General features: G+C 41.9%; 2 protein-coding genes and 1 long non-coding RNA gene across 6 annotated transcripts in view; 1 reads left to right on the top strand and 2 right to left on the bottom strand.

The window, feature by feature from the left end:
* The window catches only part of LOC119649168 (rap guanine nucleotide exchange factor 4), a 313,803-nt gene that overhangs the window by 140,427 nt on the left and 156,074 nt on the right, over positions 1–17,302 (bottom strand). The window lies entirely within an intron of this gene.
* Positions 646–1,281, top strand: LOC119649213. Its single transcript, XM_038051274.1, has 2 exons — positions 646–765; positions 832–1,281. Exons 1-2 carry the CDS (start codon positions 665–667, stop codon positions 1,265–1,267), a joined length of 537 nt encoding a protein of 178 aa, XP_037907202.1. The 5' UTR covers positions 646–664; the 3' UTR covers positions 1,268–1,281.
* LOC119649221 lies at positions 1,397–2,131 on the bottom strand. Its single transcript, XR_005249107.1, has 2 exons — positions 1,880–2,131; positions 1,397–1,693 (listed from the first exon to the last, which is right to left on the bottom strand). It is a non-coding gene; the product is annotated as an uncharacterized LOC119649221 (long non-coding RNA).

Here is a 17,302-nt window from a genome sequence, read left to right as displayed (position 1 = left end):
ACAACTAAAGGAAAAACGTGAGGGTACCTACTGTAAGAAAGAAACCACAGTGTGATGGTCCAATTAACTGAGCGTCAACTACTCGCCTCGTTGCCTCGGGTTTGCTTTCGCCATTGAGCCGTTCCGCTGCTGGAGGCTTATTACCTATTACTTTACTGCGGTGTTGATCCATCGAAACCGTTTGTAAGGCACTCCTTACAAAAGATGCTCCTCACTGTTGCATTTTAGTAGTAGTTCAACATGCAATACTCAATAAATGTTTGGGTCATACACGCTGATTCACTATTCACTACCTCTACTACGAAATCTAACTATTGCCATAACTTTGGTGACGGCTGGGTAATGAAAAGCTTCAGACGAGAGATCGTGGCCATGTACTAGGCATAAGCAGAACAAAGATGAACCGACTGGTTCTCCAGATTGGGGGTTGCCCAGCAGGCTGACATTCTATTCGCTTCCACACTAAAAATGAGCTTCAGATCGGATCGGACATACTACGAAACCGCAAAGGAAAAAACGGCTAGAAGTTTGGTACGTGCATTCCTTGTTCAGAACTAACGCTCTTAGAGGAATCATTGAATAGTTCGAAAAGTGCATTAAAAATGACTTGCCGATCCAGGAATTGAAATTATTAGATAGTGAGGAATTTGACTCCGAACGTACAATGTCTTCAAAAGTGGGAAAAATCTGGAACGCGAGAATGCGGTATAGCTTTTATCGTCCACAAGAACTTCGCCCGCATCAAACCAGTCAAGAAAAGAGTTGGTGGGTTTCGAGTAAAACAAAATGTTTCGACGATTGTCTAATGAACGTATTTATATATGCTTCAAGGGAAGACAATGATGACTCAGTAATAGACGAATTCTATACTTGCCTTGAGTCTGTATTCGATTCACTAAGCTCGAACGACGCAAAGGTAGTACCCGAAGACTTCAACATAATGCTTGGAAAAGAGCTACTCCACCATGGAACTAACGGGGGGCATAGTCTCCACGACATAACTAACAACAACGGAAGCAGGCTTGTACGGTTTGCTTCCAATAGAAATATGATAATCTTTTGGACTTATTTTCCTAACTGCAGTCTCCACAACACCATATGGACCTCACCAGATGGACGATGTTTAATGAGATTGATCAATTTTTCATTCTTGAGGAACGCTCATACCAGGAGGCAAATTGCGAAAGCGACCACGAGCATATATACGGCATTTGGTTTGACGAAACCATGGCGGAAGAATGACACAAAGGTGTCATTTGCCCTTTAGGTAACCCTGACCCATTTAGCCCACATACAGAAGGAATCAAAACCCTTGGCAAAAATACTGCTGGCAAATATTAGGGAGAATATCAACGTGGGAAATTAAAGAAGAAATGGTCGAAATAAAAAACTGATGTCCACCAAACCTTTAAACTTTTTTACTCTTATATACCACAATTCCACAATTTCACACAATCGGTACATTATAAAATATTATTTGAAACCAAGTAACAAAATTTTTCAATACAGCCTCCCGACTAAAATAAGACCTCTACATTTTTTGTCATCGCTCTGGAGTACATTACCTAAAAAATGCCAGTGAATCTGAATGGTAAATTACCCGAGATCTATGCGTATGATATAGATATCTGACACCGTCCGAAGGCGGGGTAAATTCAACTCTGGTGAAGCTTGATGAATCAGCATCAATTGGCTTCAAAATAAACAAAGAAACTATGACAGAAACAGCGAAAAAATTTACTGTTTTTCTGATAAAGAAAAATATACACAGGAGGAGAAGATTACAATATATAAAATTTTGATCGGGTTACGGCAACGAGACGTGAAACACCAATCAGGCCGAAGAAAACGCGATTTACAACGTGAATGATATAGTTACCATCCATATTAACATGGAAAGCTTCATTAGGCAGGCCATGCAGATGACGAAAAAACTCCCAGACGACTAGTCAAAGGCAAGGTGAAAGGTAAATGACTACCAGGAAAACGACGAAGCAGATGGGAGAACTCAGTGGATAACGTGGTTTATACAGTGCGCGGTTTCCGAAACTGGAAAACGCGTTCTCTTAACAGAGAAGAATAGAGACAAAAATCTCGGGAGGCTAAGGGCCGACATCGGACTATAGCACCATGGAAGCAAGGGAGGCTTCTAAAAATAAATGTCAAACCAATTTAGGATTTATTTTTTCAAAAACGTTCAGGCTGAAAGATTTCATTTCAGACTGAGGAGTGAGTACCAATCTAGTCTTATTATGAAAGCAAAGAGACTTTCTCTCTTAAAGGCTCGAATGCCTATATTTTTCCCGAGCAAACATTTTACGATACGTTACGGCGAAAATTATAGGCTTCTGCTGCTTCCGCTGTCTAGACCTTGATGAGAGATTGTGCCAATACTGAGGTTGCTAAGAGGCGGTTAGATGCTACCGTCAAGTAATCATTATCGACAACACTTACTCTGATCAGCAACTTAGCAATGCCCGTAGAAGTAATTACGCCAAGCGTACGGTAGATGTTTAGCAAAGCCAAATTGCATGGGAGTCAAATAGTATTTGACAAATAATTTGATTTTACCGCAGTTTGGTGCTGACTAGGTTGATACCCTACCCAAGAAACTTGGCCTCTACACGAAGGCAGAAGCTTTTCATCCTCTGCTTCATAGGCGCTGATTGGAAAATTATTTCGAAAGGACTTAAACCCTACTAATAGGTGTGAATTTCGCAGAATGAAGAAATACCTGACAAAGATTTCGGAGTCAAGTCCTACGAGAAATCGATACATAGGTCCATCTAATTTAGATCTTCTGTAAGCGATTCCAATGCACATACGAATGGTACACAAAGATGAAATCTTAATCATTCTGCCTAAAAGTGGCAAAGCCATTTGGCCATGTAGGTCATCTGTGAAAGATGACTCCCTGGCAAGATTAGTGTCTAATCGTAAAATCCGCCTTGAACTATTTTGGAGTGAATGTTCTATTTTTGGCGTGTTTCGCTAGAGAAGTTTATGCCTTTCTTATTTATAATTCACACATAGAAGACAGAATTTTTTAGGGCTCCAAATCGAAACGTTCCGACATTCAGCTCCCCAAAATACATACACACAAACATGTTTATATGCTGGAAAATCGATTTTCGTTCCTATTTCCCAGTGAGTAATGCATGGGTTGAGAAATTGGCATTTTAGAATTTAATGACGAAACATGAGGCCTTTGAATTCATGGAAACGGCGGTGGTGTGAAGTCGTTATTGGTTCTATATTTATTGGCTAAATTCAATTCTAATTTTGTAATTTGCTGATGGTGTTAGTTCGATAATTGTAAATAATTTATATTCACCGGAAATAATTGAATCTCTGAGTCAATACCATTTATATTTTCTATATTTGCATAATATCCCGTGAAATAATATGCGTTTGTTAATTAGAAGCTCCATTTGAAAGGCGAAATCTGCACAAACTAAATAATTGCTTCGGCATATTTAATAACGGAAAAGTTGCAATATTGCCGGATTTTATTTGAATTGTATTAATTGTTCTGAACCGGAAATTAAATTTTATCATATTCACTTGCGTCGGTATCGTTGAATCTGCTCAGGCTTCAGTCATTTGCATTATTAAAAGTCAATTTTGTAATCAAGATCCCAACTCCCTTGATAACTTGTTAGGGTGGTGCCATTTTAAGTCTGCTCCAACAACTGGGCCCTCAAGGGTCTGCTCCTTTATGTCCAAGGTTTCCAAATGCTGTTAGATATTGTGCCGATTGCGTACCATGTGTAACAAAGTTTAGAGGGCTGACGGGTTATTTTGGGTTGCGTCTTCAAAGCTTCAGTTGGAACTTCCTATATGCTCGACGAAGTCCAACCTGACAGCCAATTTTCTCAGTATCTGCTATTACCCCGTATCTAGGCTGTTTGAACTGTAGTAAGTAGAATGTACAAGAGTTCTTCTTGTCAACAATATATTGTTGATAGTTATGTATAACTGGTATAACTGGTGTTAGAGACCTTGTTGGGGATTGTGGTTTCCCGTGACTTTCGGTTTCGGTTTGGTATTCAGCGCTTCGTATGCCTGGAACAGGTTTTGCAAAAATACTGCAAAATCCGTCATAGACTGTCGCTTCCATGGATGAGTAAGCGATTCTTGATATAATGTATGCATATCCTTTACGAGGTTTTGACTTAGTAGGTCCAGTAAAAGAAGGTCCTAAATATTCATAGACTAGTGTCAGTAACTACTTGCCAAGAAGTTGGTGAACAACGACTAAGCGGCCGACCAAAACGACGATGGCTTGACATGCTAGACGGTGATTTGAGAGCCTCTCGACTCCATCCAGATCAGGCCTATGGCCCAGTCAATAGGGCCAGCCCATCAAGATAAGCCCACCTCGCTTTTGAATGGGACAAAAAGCTGGAGAAGAAAAAGAAATCAGGTAATTTCCATTGAATTTGGGAATTGCGACTTTGGACAGCATCATTTTTATGTTGCTGCTGATGACTGCTCCAAAATCGATAGTGGTTAACTATCTAAACGATATAAATGCTTCGAAACGAGTAAAGTTTGCCTTTGGTGTGGTGAATCGGGTACCTCAGATCTTTCGTACTTGATATTGATGATCCAAAAAGCCTTATTTGCTACGGCTAAATTCTTCTTTCTCGGCCAAAGTGTGACGCCGAATTTGATAGAAAAAAGGCTGATTTTTTTCTGAAGGGGGCTTTCTTCCTTGGTGAATGAGTGTTTTATCTGGTTCTAAAATATTCTTTGATACTGTTTTACTCCGATGCAACTACAGCAATTGGAGGCGAAATGTGCTACCATGGAACATTAGAAAGCTGTTAGAAGACCTTGGGCATCCACATATTTATGTCAGATGCCGGTAGTAATATGGAGTACTAGCGTAGAAGGATAATTTGTTTCTTGAAGCCTGCCACCCACTTTTAAGATGCCGTGTTCGTTCAACAACAGTGTAAGATAACCTAATACGTTGACAGTGTGGAGGCGCTGCAGTGCGAAGCCGCTTACCGGAGATTCGTCCGAGCTCCACACCAAAGTAGCGTATCACCACGGCTCGAAATTCACCCGGCTGAGTGGCTCGCCTACCTGTTGGCAGCATGTTGACAGTCACGGGATCGTTGAAGCAATCTCCCAGAAGCAGTTTGCCGTCAGCAGGGAAAAAAACAGAGAGCCATCAACCAAAACATAAAAGAATAATCATATAATAAATATAAATGAATTAACAAAACAATTAACATTTATCTCATAATCGGAAACCGCGGAAAAAAAAATTAAAATTAAATTACTATTGGAAAGACCAGGGATTATTTAGTAACAGTGCGCTGTGAAAATGTTCGTGTTCGTGACACAAAAATCCTAATTGGCTGTGAACAATGCTACGATAAACCGTAGGCGACCTAACTACCGTGCAGAGTGATGATTAAGAAGCAAACAACTAGCTGACCTCCTGAATTCCGTGAAAATGCAAAAGGCGATCAAAGCGAGCAGAGCAAAAGGGGTGAGGAAGATCTGTACTGCAGACTTGAACGCACCATACCAGACGCTGCATCTATACTTTATGGGATTCGGAAATGCAAACAACTTGATAGGCCACAACACCTTACTTGGATGCACAAATTTCCACTCCACGCATCGTCCAAATAACTTCTACCTTGACATTGCGAAACTTTGTTGAAATTGAAGTGAACTCAACGAAGATTCACGCCACCGCTTGCATCGCCCTTTCATGGGTGTTGTGGTTACGTTCAAGCAAGCAGAGACCTTCGGGCCTCGGGGTGGTGTTGCGTTTCAACACGGGTGTCGTACTCCTTAGTTCGGTAGAGATTTAGGTAGGTCTTGCATCCACGAGTATGAATACTGAGCCATGCACTTGGTATAGACTGGTACCGTTGTAGCTTGCTTCGGCGGGGCTTTGATGGTGGTCACATTCTCAATCCTTGTCTCAAGAACACCGTGGGATTAAGGTACTCAAGTTAAACTCCCAGGACTGACTGTCGGTAAGCTGAATCACTTGCTGACGGAACTCACCTTAGGTGACCGTTCTCAAAGCCAACTGCTGCGTAAGATGAAGCAGTTGGGCGAGAATAAGGTTGGGGTTGAGTTTCTGAAGTTGCTGTGGTTGCAGCGACTCCCAGAGAGCGCCCAGGCCTTCTTAGTCTGTGGGGACTCCGGATCTCTAGAGTTGTTTGCAAACACAGTCGACGAAATCCAGGAGGAGCATGCGCGCCACGTGGTCAGTCTAGTGTTGCGGGAGGCTAGGGGCCAAATTTCCGAGCTTCAGCAGATGATGGCAACCCTCACGGCTACCGTCTCTAAGCTGGCGCGGCAACAGTAGGAGCTTTGCTTTCGGCGTGTAGGTCCCGAACTCCTTCGCGGTATGCTAACCAAAATGAGCGATCGCGCGTTGGGGACTTCAACGAGTCCTGCAATTTGCTGGTATCACCGCATCTTTGCCGACGAAGCAAAGAAGTATACCAGCCCCTGATCGTTTATGGTTGCAAAAAACTGAACTCATTGGGAGTTCCAGCGGCGGTTACCCAGAACGCAGCTCCACGCCGCATAACAATATATGATCCCTTGAGCAAGCGCCATTACCTGATCGACACAGGCGCAGACGTCTCAGTTCGCCCGGTATCGCAGAATCACAAACTGATTCCGCAGTAACTCAAACGAGAGGCAGCAAATTCATCAACCATACACACTGATGGATAGCGGCAAGTGGACGTAAGTCTGGGACTTCAACGAACGTTTTCATGGTGTTTTGTTGTAGCGGACATCAGCAGTTTCATATTAGGTGCAGACTTTCTAGGCAACTATGGATTGCTAGCGAATCTGCAGAATAGATATCTTATAGAACCCATAAATTTGCTCAGGTCTTCAGGAAAACTTGAAACCTGCTCTTTTATCAGTCCTTCAATCATTTTTAAAGATGATGCGTCCCGATATGGCTCAAATATCCATAAGATGCGTCCATTACTGCCCCAGAACTTCCTGTTGCTAAGAAAGAATTCTATTCATTTTTAAAGCAGGGAATTTGCAGACCATCAAATAGCTGCCCCAAGCCTGAAGGCAAATGGAAACCATATGTCAATTGCAGACGTCTGAATGCTCAGACCATTCCCATTCCATACCATCAAATCCCTGTATTTCCAGAAGGGTTTCCAGAAACCGTAATATGTACCTTTTGGACTCTTCGAGTTCAAACGGATGCCTTTTGGTCTGTGCGGTGCAGCGCAAACTTTTCAGAGATTCATCCACTCTGCCCTGCAAAACTTAAACTTTTGTTTCATATACTTGGATGATGTTTTGGTCACCTCTTCCTCTGACTCTGAACATTCGGAACATCTCGAATGCATTTTTCATAGTCTTCCTCGGGCCGGTCTTGTACTGAACGTTGAAAAATGCAATCTCCTTCAACAGCAGGCAAAGTTTTTAGGCCACACGATTTCCCCTGAAGGAGTCCACCAGGATCCAGACAAGGTTCGGGCCAGAAAGTGTTAAAAAGGGTGGCAGTTGTGAATGTTCATTTTTAGGAAAAAATAGAAGGAAGCCCCTCAAGAAGATTCGCCAGAAGGAAGGATCGCCATTTGTTCTCCTCCAAGACAGAGGTGATAAACGGCGGAACCGAATAGAATTGCATTCGGATAGCCTGCGCGATATTCAGGAGCACGGCAGCAGTATTGCGCAGCGTGCCCCGAGTCACACTGGTTGTGTTCCTATGGGACTTCGTACAGTTCTTTTTGTTTAAGGATTGAGGGACTCGATGTCAGACCGAATGAAATGGAAAGTATCTTTTTTCATCTTTGTGCACGAACCAGGGTTTAGCGCAGATCATATAATTTAATTGCAAAAGGGAAATCTGCCCACTCCAATACGCTTCTTTTCATAACATTCTCTTTTTAATAAAGAAAAGCTGTATCTGGTTCAACCGGAACTGGGACTTAACTTCATTCTTTGTGATGATTCATTGTAAAATTGAAACTTTTTCAAAACGTATCCAGTAAAATTTACTTAAGAATCTTGAAATGTTGATACAAACATTTTTATTACTAATAACATCGCAAATAACATAAAAAACACAACAATCTTATAAAATTATATTCAGAATCTCTTTTCTGACAAATTTGCTACAATATGTTAGCAAGACATACCAAATCTATCAAATTTGTAGTCCCAATTTATAATGTCACCGAAACGCGGGATTCGCGTGATGTTACAGTGTTTCATTGCTGCGACATTAAGCCAACACTTTGATTCATACACTTCATAGGGGGGACACATATGTACACAGAGTATATGAGTGTTTTCATAAAACACTCCAACCAAGATTCCATAATGTTCTAAACGACTCCATCATTAGTTAGGAAAGCAGAATTTATCACGACTTTCAATATGAGTTTGATGAAACTAATTAGGTATAATTGATCATAAAGCCATCATTTCAGGGGCACAACAAACACAGAAGATAATATTTACTGGGGAAAGTTGCTGGATGCTCGGTACGCATCCAGTGTGGGGCGTCAATATTATGTAATGACATAAAGATAATTGTTTATCACTTGATAATATCAATTGACTCGTTGTTCGCAGAGGAAGTTGGCGTCAAGAAAACCTGATATCACAGCGTCTGTGAAGTATCTGTTTAGCAGCTTCTGTTTATCAATTGAAGGTCGAAAAAAGGTTAAATTTTCCATCTAAGAAAAGGAAAATAAATTTGTGATGGAGGCGGAAAAGTCCAAACGACTTGGGGTAGAGGCAAACCACCTTCAAGGGTAAAGACCAACTTCAGGATTTTCGGACCGATGAAGGAGGAGGAGAGACGCAATTGTTGAAGAACACAGAGTGAATCTAGGCAAGTGGCAAGAGTGTTTTCGGAAGTTTCAATCAAAGATGCACAATGATCCTTTGTAGCAAACCATCTATCAGAAGATTTTTGGATTGCAGCTCACCAATTTGCTTAGGAGAAGGTAGAAGCTAGCTAGAAGGACTAATTCATGTGGAAAAAAGCCTCGTTTCTAATCAGTTTGGGATTACTTTGGGTAACAATTAGAGAACAGTTTGGCAACGTAGGTGGAGGTAGGAAAACTCAACTAGATAGGTAAGTTCGTTTAAATGAAGCTATATGTACAGAGAGAGTATACAGAAAACATCATCTGATAATACCAAGGTGGCTGACAATCGACAACGCACCAGACACCGGTATTCCCCGACTGTTCGTTGATTTCTGTCGGGGGTACGATAGCGTAATTCGTATGATCTGTATAGGATAATGATCAAGATCAAAATATCACCGGAGCTAGTCCGGATAGTGAAAGTTACAATGATTAACAACGAGTGCCAGGTAAAAATCTAAAATGAATTAACACAAAGCTTTCCTATAGTGTCAGGACTTAAGCAAGGGAATGGTCTCGACCCCACACTCTTTAACTTGGTGTTCGAATACGTACTCAGTTGATACCAGAGGTATGTTACTGGTAAAATCCGCGTAACAAAACTCGCATGCAAACGACGTGGATATTCTTACCCGATTGATGCTTGGTGCGAAGAAAGTGATCGAGTTGTTCAATGAATGTAAAATGAAATCCATGACCCAAATTCAAAAGGCGGCTGATAGTATACAGAACATCTCAATGGGTGAGCATAATTTCGAACAGGTGAACCAATTAGTCCACCTAAGAACCCTACTATTGAAAGGCGGAAACGAAAATCACGGAAATCAAAGGCGGATAACTACTGTAAAGCATTTTATGCGGTCTTCTCCATAATGAAATCGAGAAAAATTAACAGACGCACTAAACTACGCATCTACAAGATATTAATTTGTCCCGCTCTAATGCGAGACGTGGACCTTCACGCAAATGTCGGATCGATATCTTCGAGAGAATAGTCCTCCGAAAACTTTCGGAGCCGTAAAGGATGGAGATGGCTGGCAAATCAGATACAATCATGAATGGTATGAATTATTTGACGACCCACCAACATCGAGACTAGTCAAATCAGGAAATTGTAATGGGCTGGCCACATCGAATGAATGCACCAGGGAAGGATCCCGAAACGAGTGCTGAAAGGCAAAACTTATGATAGCCGACCAAAGGGGAAGTCTTGAAACAGTTGGGAGGACTCAGTGAACGCAGGTTGCAGATCAATTCTAAGATCTTTTAGCTGCCAGACGCGGTCTTTGGGTCGAGATAATTGAAGTCAATTCATCCGGGAGACCAAGGCCCCATTTGGGCTGTAGCACAATCGAAGGAAAAGATATGTAAAGTTTTTATTAAAACGAAAGGAAACTTAGGAACTGTCCGCATAAAATAGTTGTCGTTTTCCATTCTTGTAGTTTTTGTTCTAATAATCGAAAGCTGTAATTTCCGAGCCCATAAACATGTTAACTTCTTGTGGGTACGCATTTCAGAAGCAACTTACCCTTTCTTTAGTACCTCGCCGACTTTTATTTATCTACACGAAATAAATATTTTTGAGGGAGGGGAAACTATTATAAGAACTGTTTGGGAATGGAAAGGAAAGTGAGCCCCTCTCTCCAATCCCGTGCAGATCGCGGTGATAAATGTCCCCCCGAGAAGTATATCGTTAAAAAATATGAAAATAGCGTTTTTTCGGGATACTGTCCTACTCCAGTTGGGGAAACCGATCGCTTCGAGTTGTTGTGTACCATGTAATGGGAGAGAGGGGACACGGCCAGTGTGATTTTTAACGGAGTTTTAAAAAAAGGGAAGTATGAAGACAGCTAGCGCAATTTTAAGCGCTGTAACTTTCCGGGGGCTTACGCAATTCCTCAACGGAATGTACGAGGGGGACCTTTTTTTTCACCCTACATTGAATAGGATCGAAAATTATAATATGGTAATAATGAAAAGTAAGAAGCGCTATAACATTTTAATGAGGGTGGCGTTACTACCATTAGCTCTCATCGGTGTCCAAGTGGTGAACCTTCCCTTTTCCCATCCACAATTTAGAGGGGTTGAAAATTCGACCATTTCCTTTGTGTAAATTATAGGGGCTTTCCAGGGTTTCCTTAGGTGATGCTTGATATTTTATTTTTTTTCATTTTTTTTTCTGTAAAATTTTTTTTTTCAATCCTTTTTTTACGTGTTATCCCCGAGTTGTCACAGTCTTGGCAGATGCCGGATTTTAGCTAATACTAGCACTTAGTTCCAAGCATTTAGGTCTAGATGATCCTACCTACTTAAATGATAAAGGGGCTCTGGTGGTAGGTGCTGGGTGGCTGGTGGTAGGTTATATGAGAGAATCCGTTGAGAGCTCCCCGCAACATTGAGCACATATGGACAATTGTGTACTTCTGCATGCTTTGAATCAGACTATGTAAGAGTCCCAGGACATCGATAGAAGTCGTGAGGGGTTTAGGTGCAACTACAATTTTCTCGAGATGCCAAATTTCTTTGATTTCGGAGCCAGTGGCTTATAGTGCTTCTTTAAGTATTTCCATTAATGTTGCTATTATGGGGACTAGCAAACTCCATAATATACGCGGAGCGACCTGTCTTGTCAACTAACAGCACGTCAGGCTTGTTGTGTGGAATGTGCCGATCAGTTAGAACTTGCCAGTCTCAATACATACTGTAAGCGAAACTATCAAGTACTGCTTGTAGCTCATTTCGGTAAATCGGGCAGGTTCTCGTGATCAGCCCATGCTTATATGCAAAGTTTTGATGAATCACCTTACATATAGCATTATGCCTCTTAGTGTATTGTCCCGGTGCCATTACAGTGCAGCTGGAAATGAGATGGTCCAATGTCTCTTGCCAAACCATGAAAATACATAATTGTGATTTGGACTGGAACTATTGATGTATAGAATAATTTATGAAAAGTTCAACCGATCGGCTTAACATACTTCACAGTATCGCTTCATACTAATACCTAAAAATTGTTGTTTTTAGTTTGACCTAACTCTGGTAGGATCCAGATGTCGCTTATCATTCTATTCAGTTGTAAATAAATTCCTAAGTCAACCAGGGTAACAATATCGAGCGTCCATAATGATTCCTTAGTAGAACTATACCTCGCTTTTTGCAGCTCAATTCTCGAAAATAAAATAAATGATAGCATCCAGCAATGTTAGCATTTTTTCCTCCTCCTTAAGATTTCGGAGGTCATTAGGATTAAATTCTGTTCAAACGATCCAAGATCAGTGTCCATTTTCATTCTCACACTTTCTTATTTTGCAGTTCATGTCCATTACTGTCCATTAATGACAAATGACATGGAAATCAAGGTTGACATCCCTCAAATAGCTACATAACAGAAAGCAGCTACAGGTGTTGTTGGCACCGTATACATCAATTCAAAAACCTTAATTGGTCTAAGCCTCAGTCTTGGCAGATTTTTGAAAAATTGAGCTTTCACCCTGGACCCTGAACTAGACGGAAAAAGTAATTCCTCAATTTTTCGCGGTTCACCATTAAGGAGAGTCAGGACCACTCATCTCATGAAAAAAAATCGGGTTGTTGTCTCACCTCAGACTTGAACTCTCTAAGTAGTAAGAAATCACATATTTCCACCCGCAATTATGAGCAATCAGGTCGCGGCTGAGGCACAGACTTCGGTGGCCTCATCAAATTTATGTCCCCTATGGAGAAATCTGTACAAGGCATGTTTCCCAACTCAATGGAAAGCTTGAAGCCAGCTGGAAGAGAAAGTACGGCAACTCTCCGCTTGGGTCCACGGTACTACGGCCGAAATCTACTCGTAAGTGGAAGAAAAAGCTCAGCAGAAGAAAACTTCAGCCACTAAGCGGAAAATCATAGGTTGAATTCAACCTGTCAGAAACTTCTGGCGCTCTGAGGTAGAGGGGAGGAAGACGGGGCGGCAACCCTGTCGGCTGAACCAAAACCAAGTGGCCGAGGAGAACCTCCAAGTGGTGGCACCGGGAAACGCAGTATCGCATTGGCTTGCCGGCCGTGATGCAATAGGCGAATGCTCCAAAAGCCTAATCAGGGCGATCAGACCCGAGTCTGCACGGGGACTCATCTGAATTGGCAATTGGTCACGAAACCTTACCAGGGGTATACTGGTACCATGGGAACCGAGGTAGCCCCTGGACTCTTATACTTCAGGAGAAATCCTGTCGTATCTGAGTACAGCTCCGTTGTTTGCGGTAGGCCCCTTTGTGGGAGTTTCATTGTGGCTGTGGTTGTGCTCAAGCGACGGGCCTCGACGTGGTGTTGCGTATCAACACGGGTGCCGTACTCCATAGTTCGGTAGAGATTTAGGTAATTCTTGCATCCACCAGTATGAATGCTAAGCCATGCACTTGGTATAGACTGGTACCGTTGTTTGCTTGTCGCAGCGGGGCTCTGATTGTGGTCACAAAATCAATCCGCGTCTTAAGAAGACCGTAGGATTAATGCTACATTAAACAATAAGCCGTCCCGTAAGGGAGGGGGGTTTGGCCGCGAGGCTTAGGTACTCCCAATGGCTCAAGTGCAGTAGAACACTAGGCTTGTCAGAAACTTCTCCTTCACCCTTACCGGGAAGGGTGGAAGAAAAGGAACCTGGATATCGAGAATCTGGAAGGTAAGTTCAGGTAAAGCACCTTGGGGAGGAGGAAATGGACGTGACTACACACTTAGTGCGGTAATTTTTAGAGAAATTTTGCACAAGGAAGCGAAATCTTCGGCGGAAGTTGGGAATAAACTGGTAACCCCGGTGAGATCCACACTGGATGCACCGGATTCCCCTGTCAGAGGTAATGCTCGCAAGAAACTTAAAACCAACACATCTGTGGTGGGTAAAGTTTAAATGTGCTACACACCAGTGCCAATATCCGTGCGTTCTGTGAGGATTAGGACGGGTATGCCGAGAGGTGACCAAACTAGCGAGAAAGATCTAAACGAAGCTGATCCCTTCCATAGGAATATGGACACGAAAGTGGGAAGGAAGAAGACGTATTCGCAACCTGCAGCCTCATTTCTGACCGCTACTATGAAAGATTCCTCCAAGGATGGTCAAATGGCAAAGGGACAATTTATCATTTTCTGGGAATGCCTGTGTAAAAAATGCTGGAGTTTTAACTAAGCCAAGATTGACCAATCTAAGTTTTCGCGATGGGATCCTCCATTTGGAATGCCCTGACGAGGCAGCCTTGAAGTAGTTCCAGCAGGTAATTCCGGCTTTAAATTCTGGCAGTCGGCCCAAGTTCATCATTGTGTACACTGAGCTCCGCAGGACAGAAACTGCTGGATACATAGCCCACGAAGGAAGGCCGAGGACATCATCCGCCTGTTGGGTGAACAAGGCTCGGGGATGTACAGTAAAACTCATGAATACCAGGGAGGACCAATACACAAACGTGGAAAGTCTCACAAGTTTCGAACTGGACCAAAAGAGTCTGAAATTAGTCAGGGGCAATCATTATATGGTGCTTTACTTTTTCCTCGAAAGATAGAAAGATAGAATGATCATATCAGGAAATTTTAGAGCAACATCTCCAATTTCAGAGCATAGAACAATGATGGTTTTCGACTCACACAGAAGGGAGCAATGCGATCGGACCGAGAAGAAATGAAGTAATTAATCTAACAATCTTTAATTCAAAGGTGTTAGAGCTGATTACAGAGTGGCGGGTACTATGCGAAATTTCACTCTCAGATCAACAAAATTACGATTTCAATCTGGCTATTGTGGGCGAACAGTCCATAATACAATACAAACAGGAAACCTAAGGAAAACGAATTGAGGAAAGTTCAATGAACTGAATGAATTTAAAAGCGAAGGACTTCAAGATTTCAAGCCTGTGCAAGGTCCTTAAAGCGATAAGTTGGCAAAGTTAGACTCTCTTCGAAAACCCGGTGGTATTTTCACGCGCTGCAGACTGGAATCAATATAAATCCTCTTTAAGTGCACCATTCGGTAGAAGTGGTAAGAAAAGGGAGGAATTGGCGGTTCCTGCAACTCCTGTGTAAGTAACATGTAAGTTTTGCAAAATAAAGTGAAAAAGTGCGAAAGCGATTGTTACCAATGAATAGGTGAGAGGTGTCATACTTTTCTTTGAACACTTCTGCTATGGGGAGGTATGGAGTACTTAGAGCGACTGCTAAGAAATATTTTTTTGGCATGTCTTCCTTTGGGCTACGTGTCTACCTCATGACAAAAGGTTAAGGTAGTTTTCATACCGAAGCCTGGGAAAGATGACTATTCTATTCAAAGAACTTCAGACAAATAAGTTTCACATCATTCAGTCTAAAAGGTTTGGAGAGGCACCCAATAATGTAATGTAAGTTCTTACAATACCTTCCGATTCTCGGGTAGAATCTGATCTGTTTGGTAGAAGATTTGAAGTTACCCTGAAACGTAGAGGGAGCTGAGAAATCTCAGAGGAATGCGTGGCGGAATACCCGCAGGTTTTCTACACGGATGGCTCAAAACTGAGCAGAGTTCTGCAGCCGAAGTCTGCCTCTTGAACAAAAACCAGAAGTGAGCTTTTCTTTTGGGACCATATGCAACGATTTTTCAAGTTGAAGCACATCATGTCATCGAAATAGAGCTTTTCGCTTTGATATAACTTCCTTTTCCATCGGATCCTTTTATAATGATATAACTATTATGATACAGAAAGGATTGGCACTAATAGCAGTAGTCTCACCCCATGTCAATTCAAAGCTAGGTTTCACCAATCACGTTTTACACTGATTTTTGGATCGTGCGTTAGCTCTTGCCAGCAAGTGGACAATTTGTCTTTATTAAAATGAAATCCCTTCAACATAGGATCCCGAAAGAAATATTTTTTACATTCACATACAACCTCCATTGTATATTAAACATATTAATAAAAATAAATAAAAAAATTCGGTCAGCCAGTGGAACCGAAGTAAGGTGCACACATGGCACCAGACGCTGTGTCTAACCAACGCGAGTTCTAATACTGAGCTTTAGATTTAATCATGAATCCAATGCAGGAAATAAATAAAAAAATATTTTTAATTATAGATGCTTGTGTATTGCGAAATACCCTATTATTTCATTCCCTTCTTCTAGAAGTGAATATTTATTGTGTTTGTGCAGGAGCTATTAATATCATCGTTCCATTTTCTCTACTCTCCTCTAGGATACACCAACAGCTCCAGCAATATATCCTGTCGGCTAATTAATGAAATTTATTTAATTGCTTATCAGCAGAGGAGTAATAAAGGCGCGCTGTTGCTAATTGTCCAGTTTTGATGGAACAATTACACGGCAGGAGAGCATCCACTTAGCGTGACTGTGGGTTTCATCGATGTGGAGGCAAGAAAAATGAGAAAAGATGGACGAACAAAATATGGGTAAAAATAAGATGTCCTTTTCTCAGTACAGGATCGGCAAATGCGTACAGAGACTGTTCAAGGTCAGTTTTATATTCGTTATTCTAATTGGAACTGAAATTGCTTGGAATAATGTTGGGTGCTCAAAAATTAGGTTCGGTAAACAGTTTTTTTGGTTTCTGAATGGGCGGAGATGTTTTTCCTTTTGATAATAGTGGGTGTAATTTCTATAGATGCCAGAAATAGGAAGCTTGAAGTTCAGAAGCGGGATGGGGAAATTGAAAATATTATTAGGGCCCTTTGTTCGCAAATGAATGAAGAAAGCAAAAACCGTGGAAACTTCTTTTAACATTACCATTGAAAATTGATTTAATTTTCTTCGAGTTTATCCACTGATTCGAGCTTAAAATATAACACATAGAAGAAACTGTTGACCGCTAGCAAAGTTCGAATAAAATGGGTTAAATATATCATTTTTGATAGGAGAGAGTTAAAATAGGTTCGCTTTAGAGAGCAGGTATCGCCAAAGCGGTGCTTTAGATGCCTTGATTTCGGTCATATCGACAAGGCATGTTCCAGTGCCGATGACAGGTCGAAGTAATACCGGAGATGAGGAGCGAAGAGCCACATCAGTAAGGACTGTGGAGAAGACCCAAATTGTCTACTGTGCAAAGGGAAGGAGGGGCTGAACCATCGGCACAATGCAGGCAGCAGCAAATCCTCGAAGAATTCGCGGAGCTAGACGTGGTACTGGCGAATGTTGTTTTCCGGGTAAGGAACCTGGGGTCTACAGTGGACTTGGCATACGTGAGTGCCACTTTAGCCAGTAGAGTTGCTTGGCATGTCAGTGAGGACTATATTCACGGTGACAGAGCGAATCGAGCTAGAAAAAGAGTTCCCGCAGATTGCCGGGTGATATACTCGGCTGGACAGCGAAAGCTTTAGAGGGGGATACGTTTTCCGCGGCGCTCAAACCCAACATATCCCTGAATGGTACGGCTAGACAGAAAGCTATCCGA

This window comes from Hermetia illucens, chromosome 1 (assembly GCF_905115235.1).
Source record: "Hermetia illucens chromosome 1, iHerIll2.2.curated.20191125, whole genome shotgun sequence".
Lineage (NCBI taxonomy): Eukaryota > Metazoa > Arthropoda > Insecta > Diptera > Stratiomyidae > Hermetia > Hermetia illucens.
The sequence above is the reverse complement of the archived record's forward strand: the minus strand, read 5'-3'. Positions and strand labels throughout refer to the sequence as shown.

What these genes read in the sequence shown, in the direction of transcription:
- LOC119649213 (XM_038051274.1), top strand. Translation starts at nt 665, where the DNA reads ATGTCTTCAAAAGTGGGAAAAATCTGGAACGCGAGAATGCGGTATAGC. An exon ending in ACCAGTCAAGAAAAGAGTTG is followed by an intron (nt 766 to 831) that starts GTGGGTTTCGAG and finishes ATATGCTTCAAG; the next exon opens with GGAAGACAATGATGACTCAG.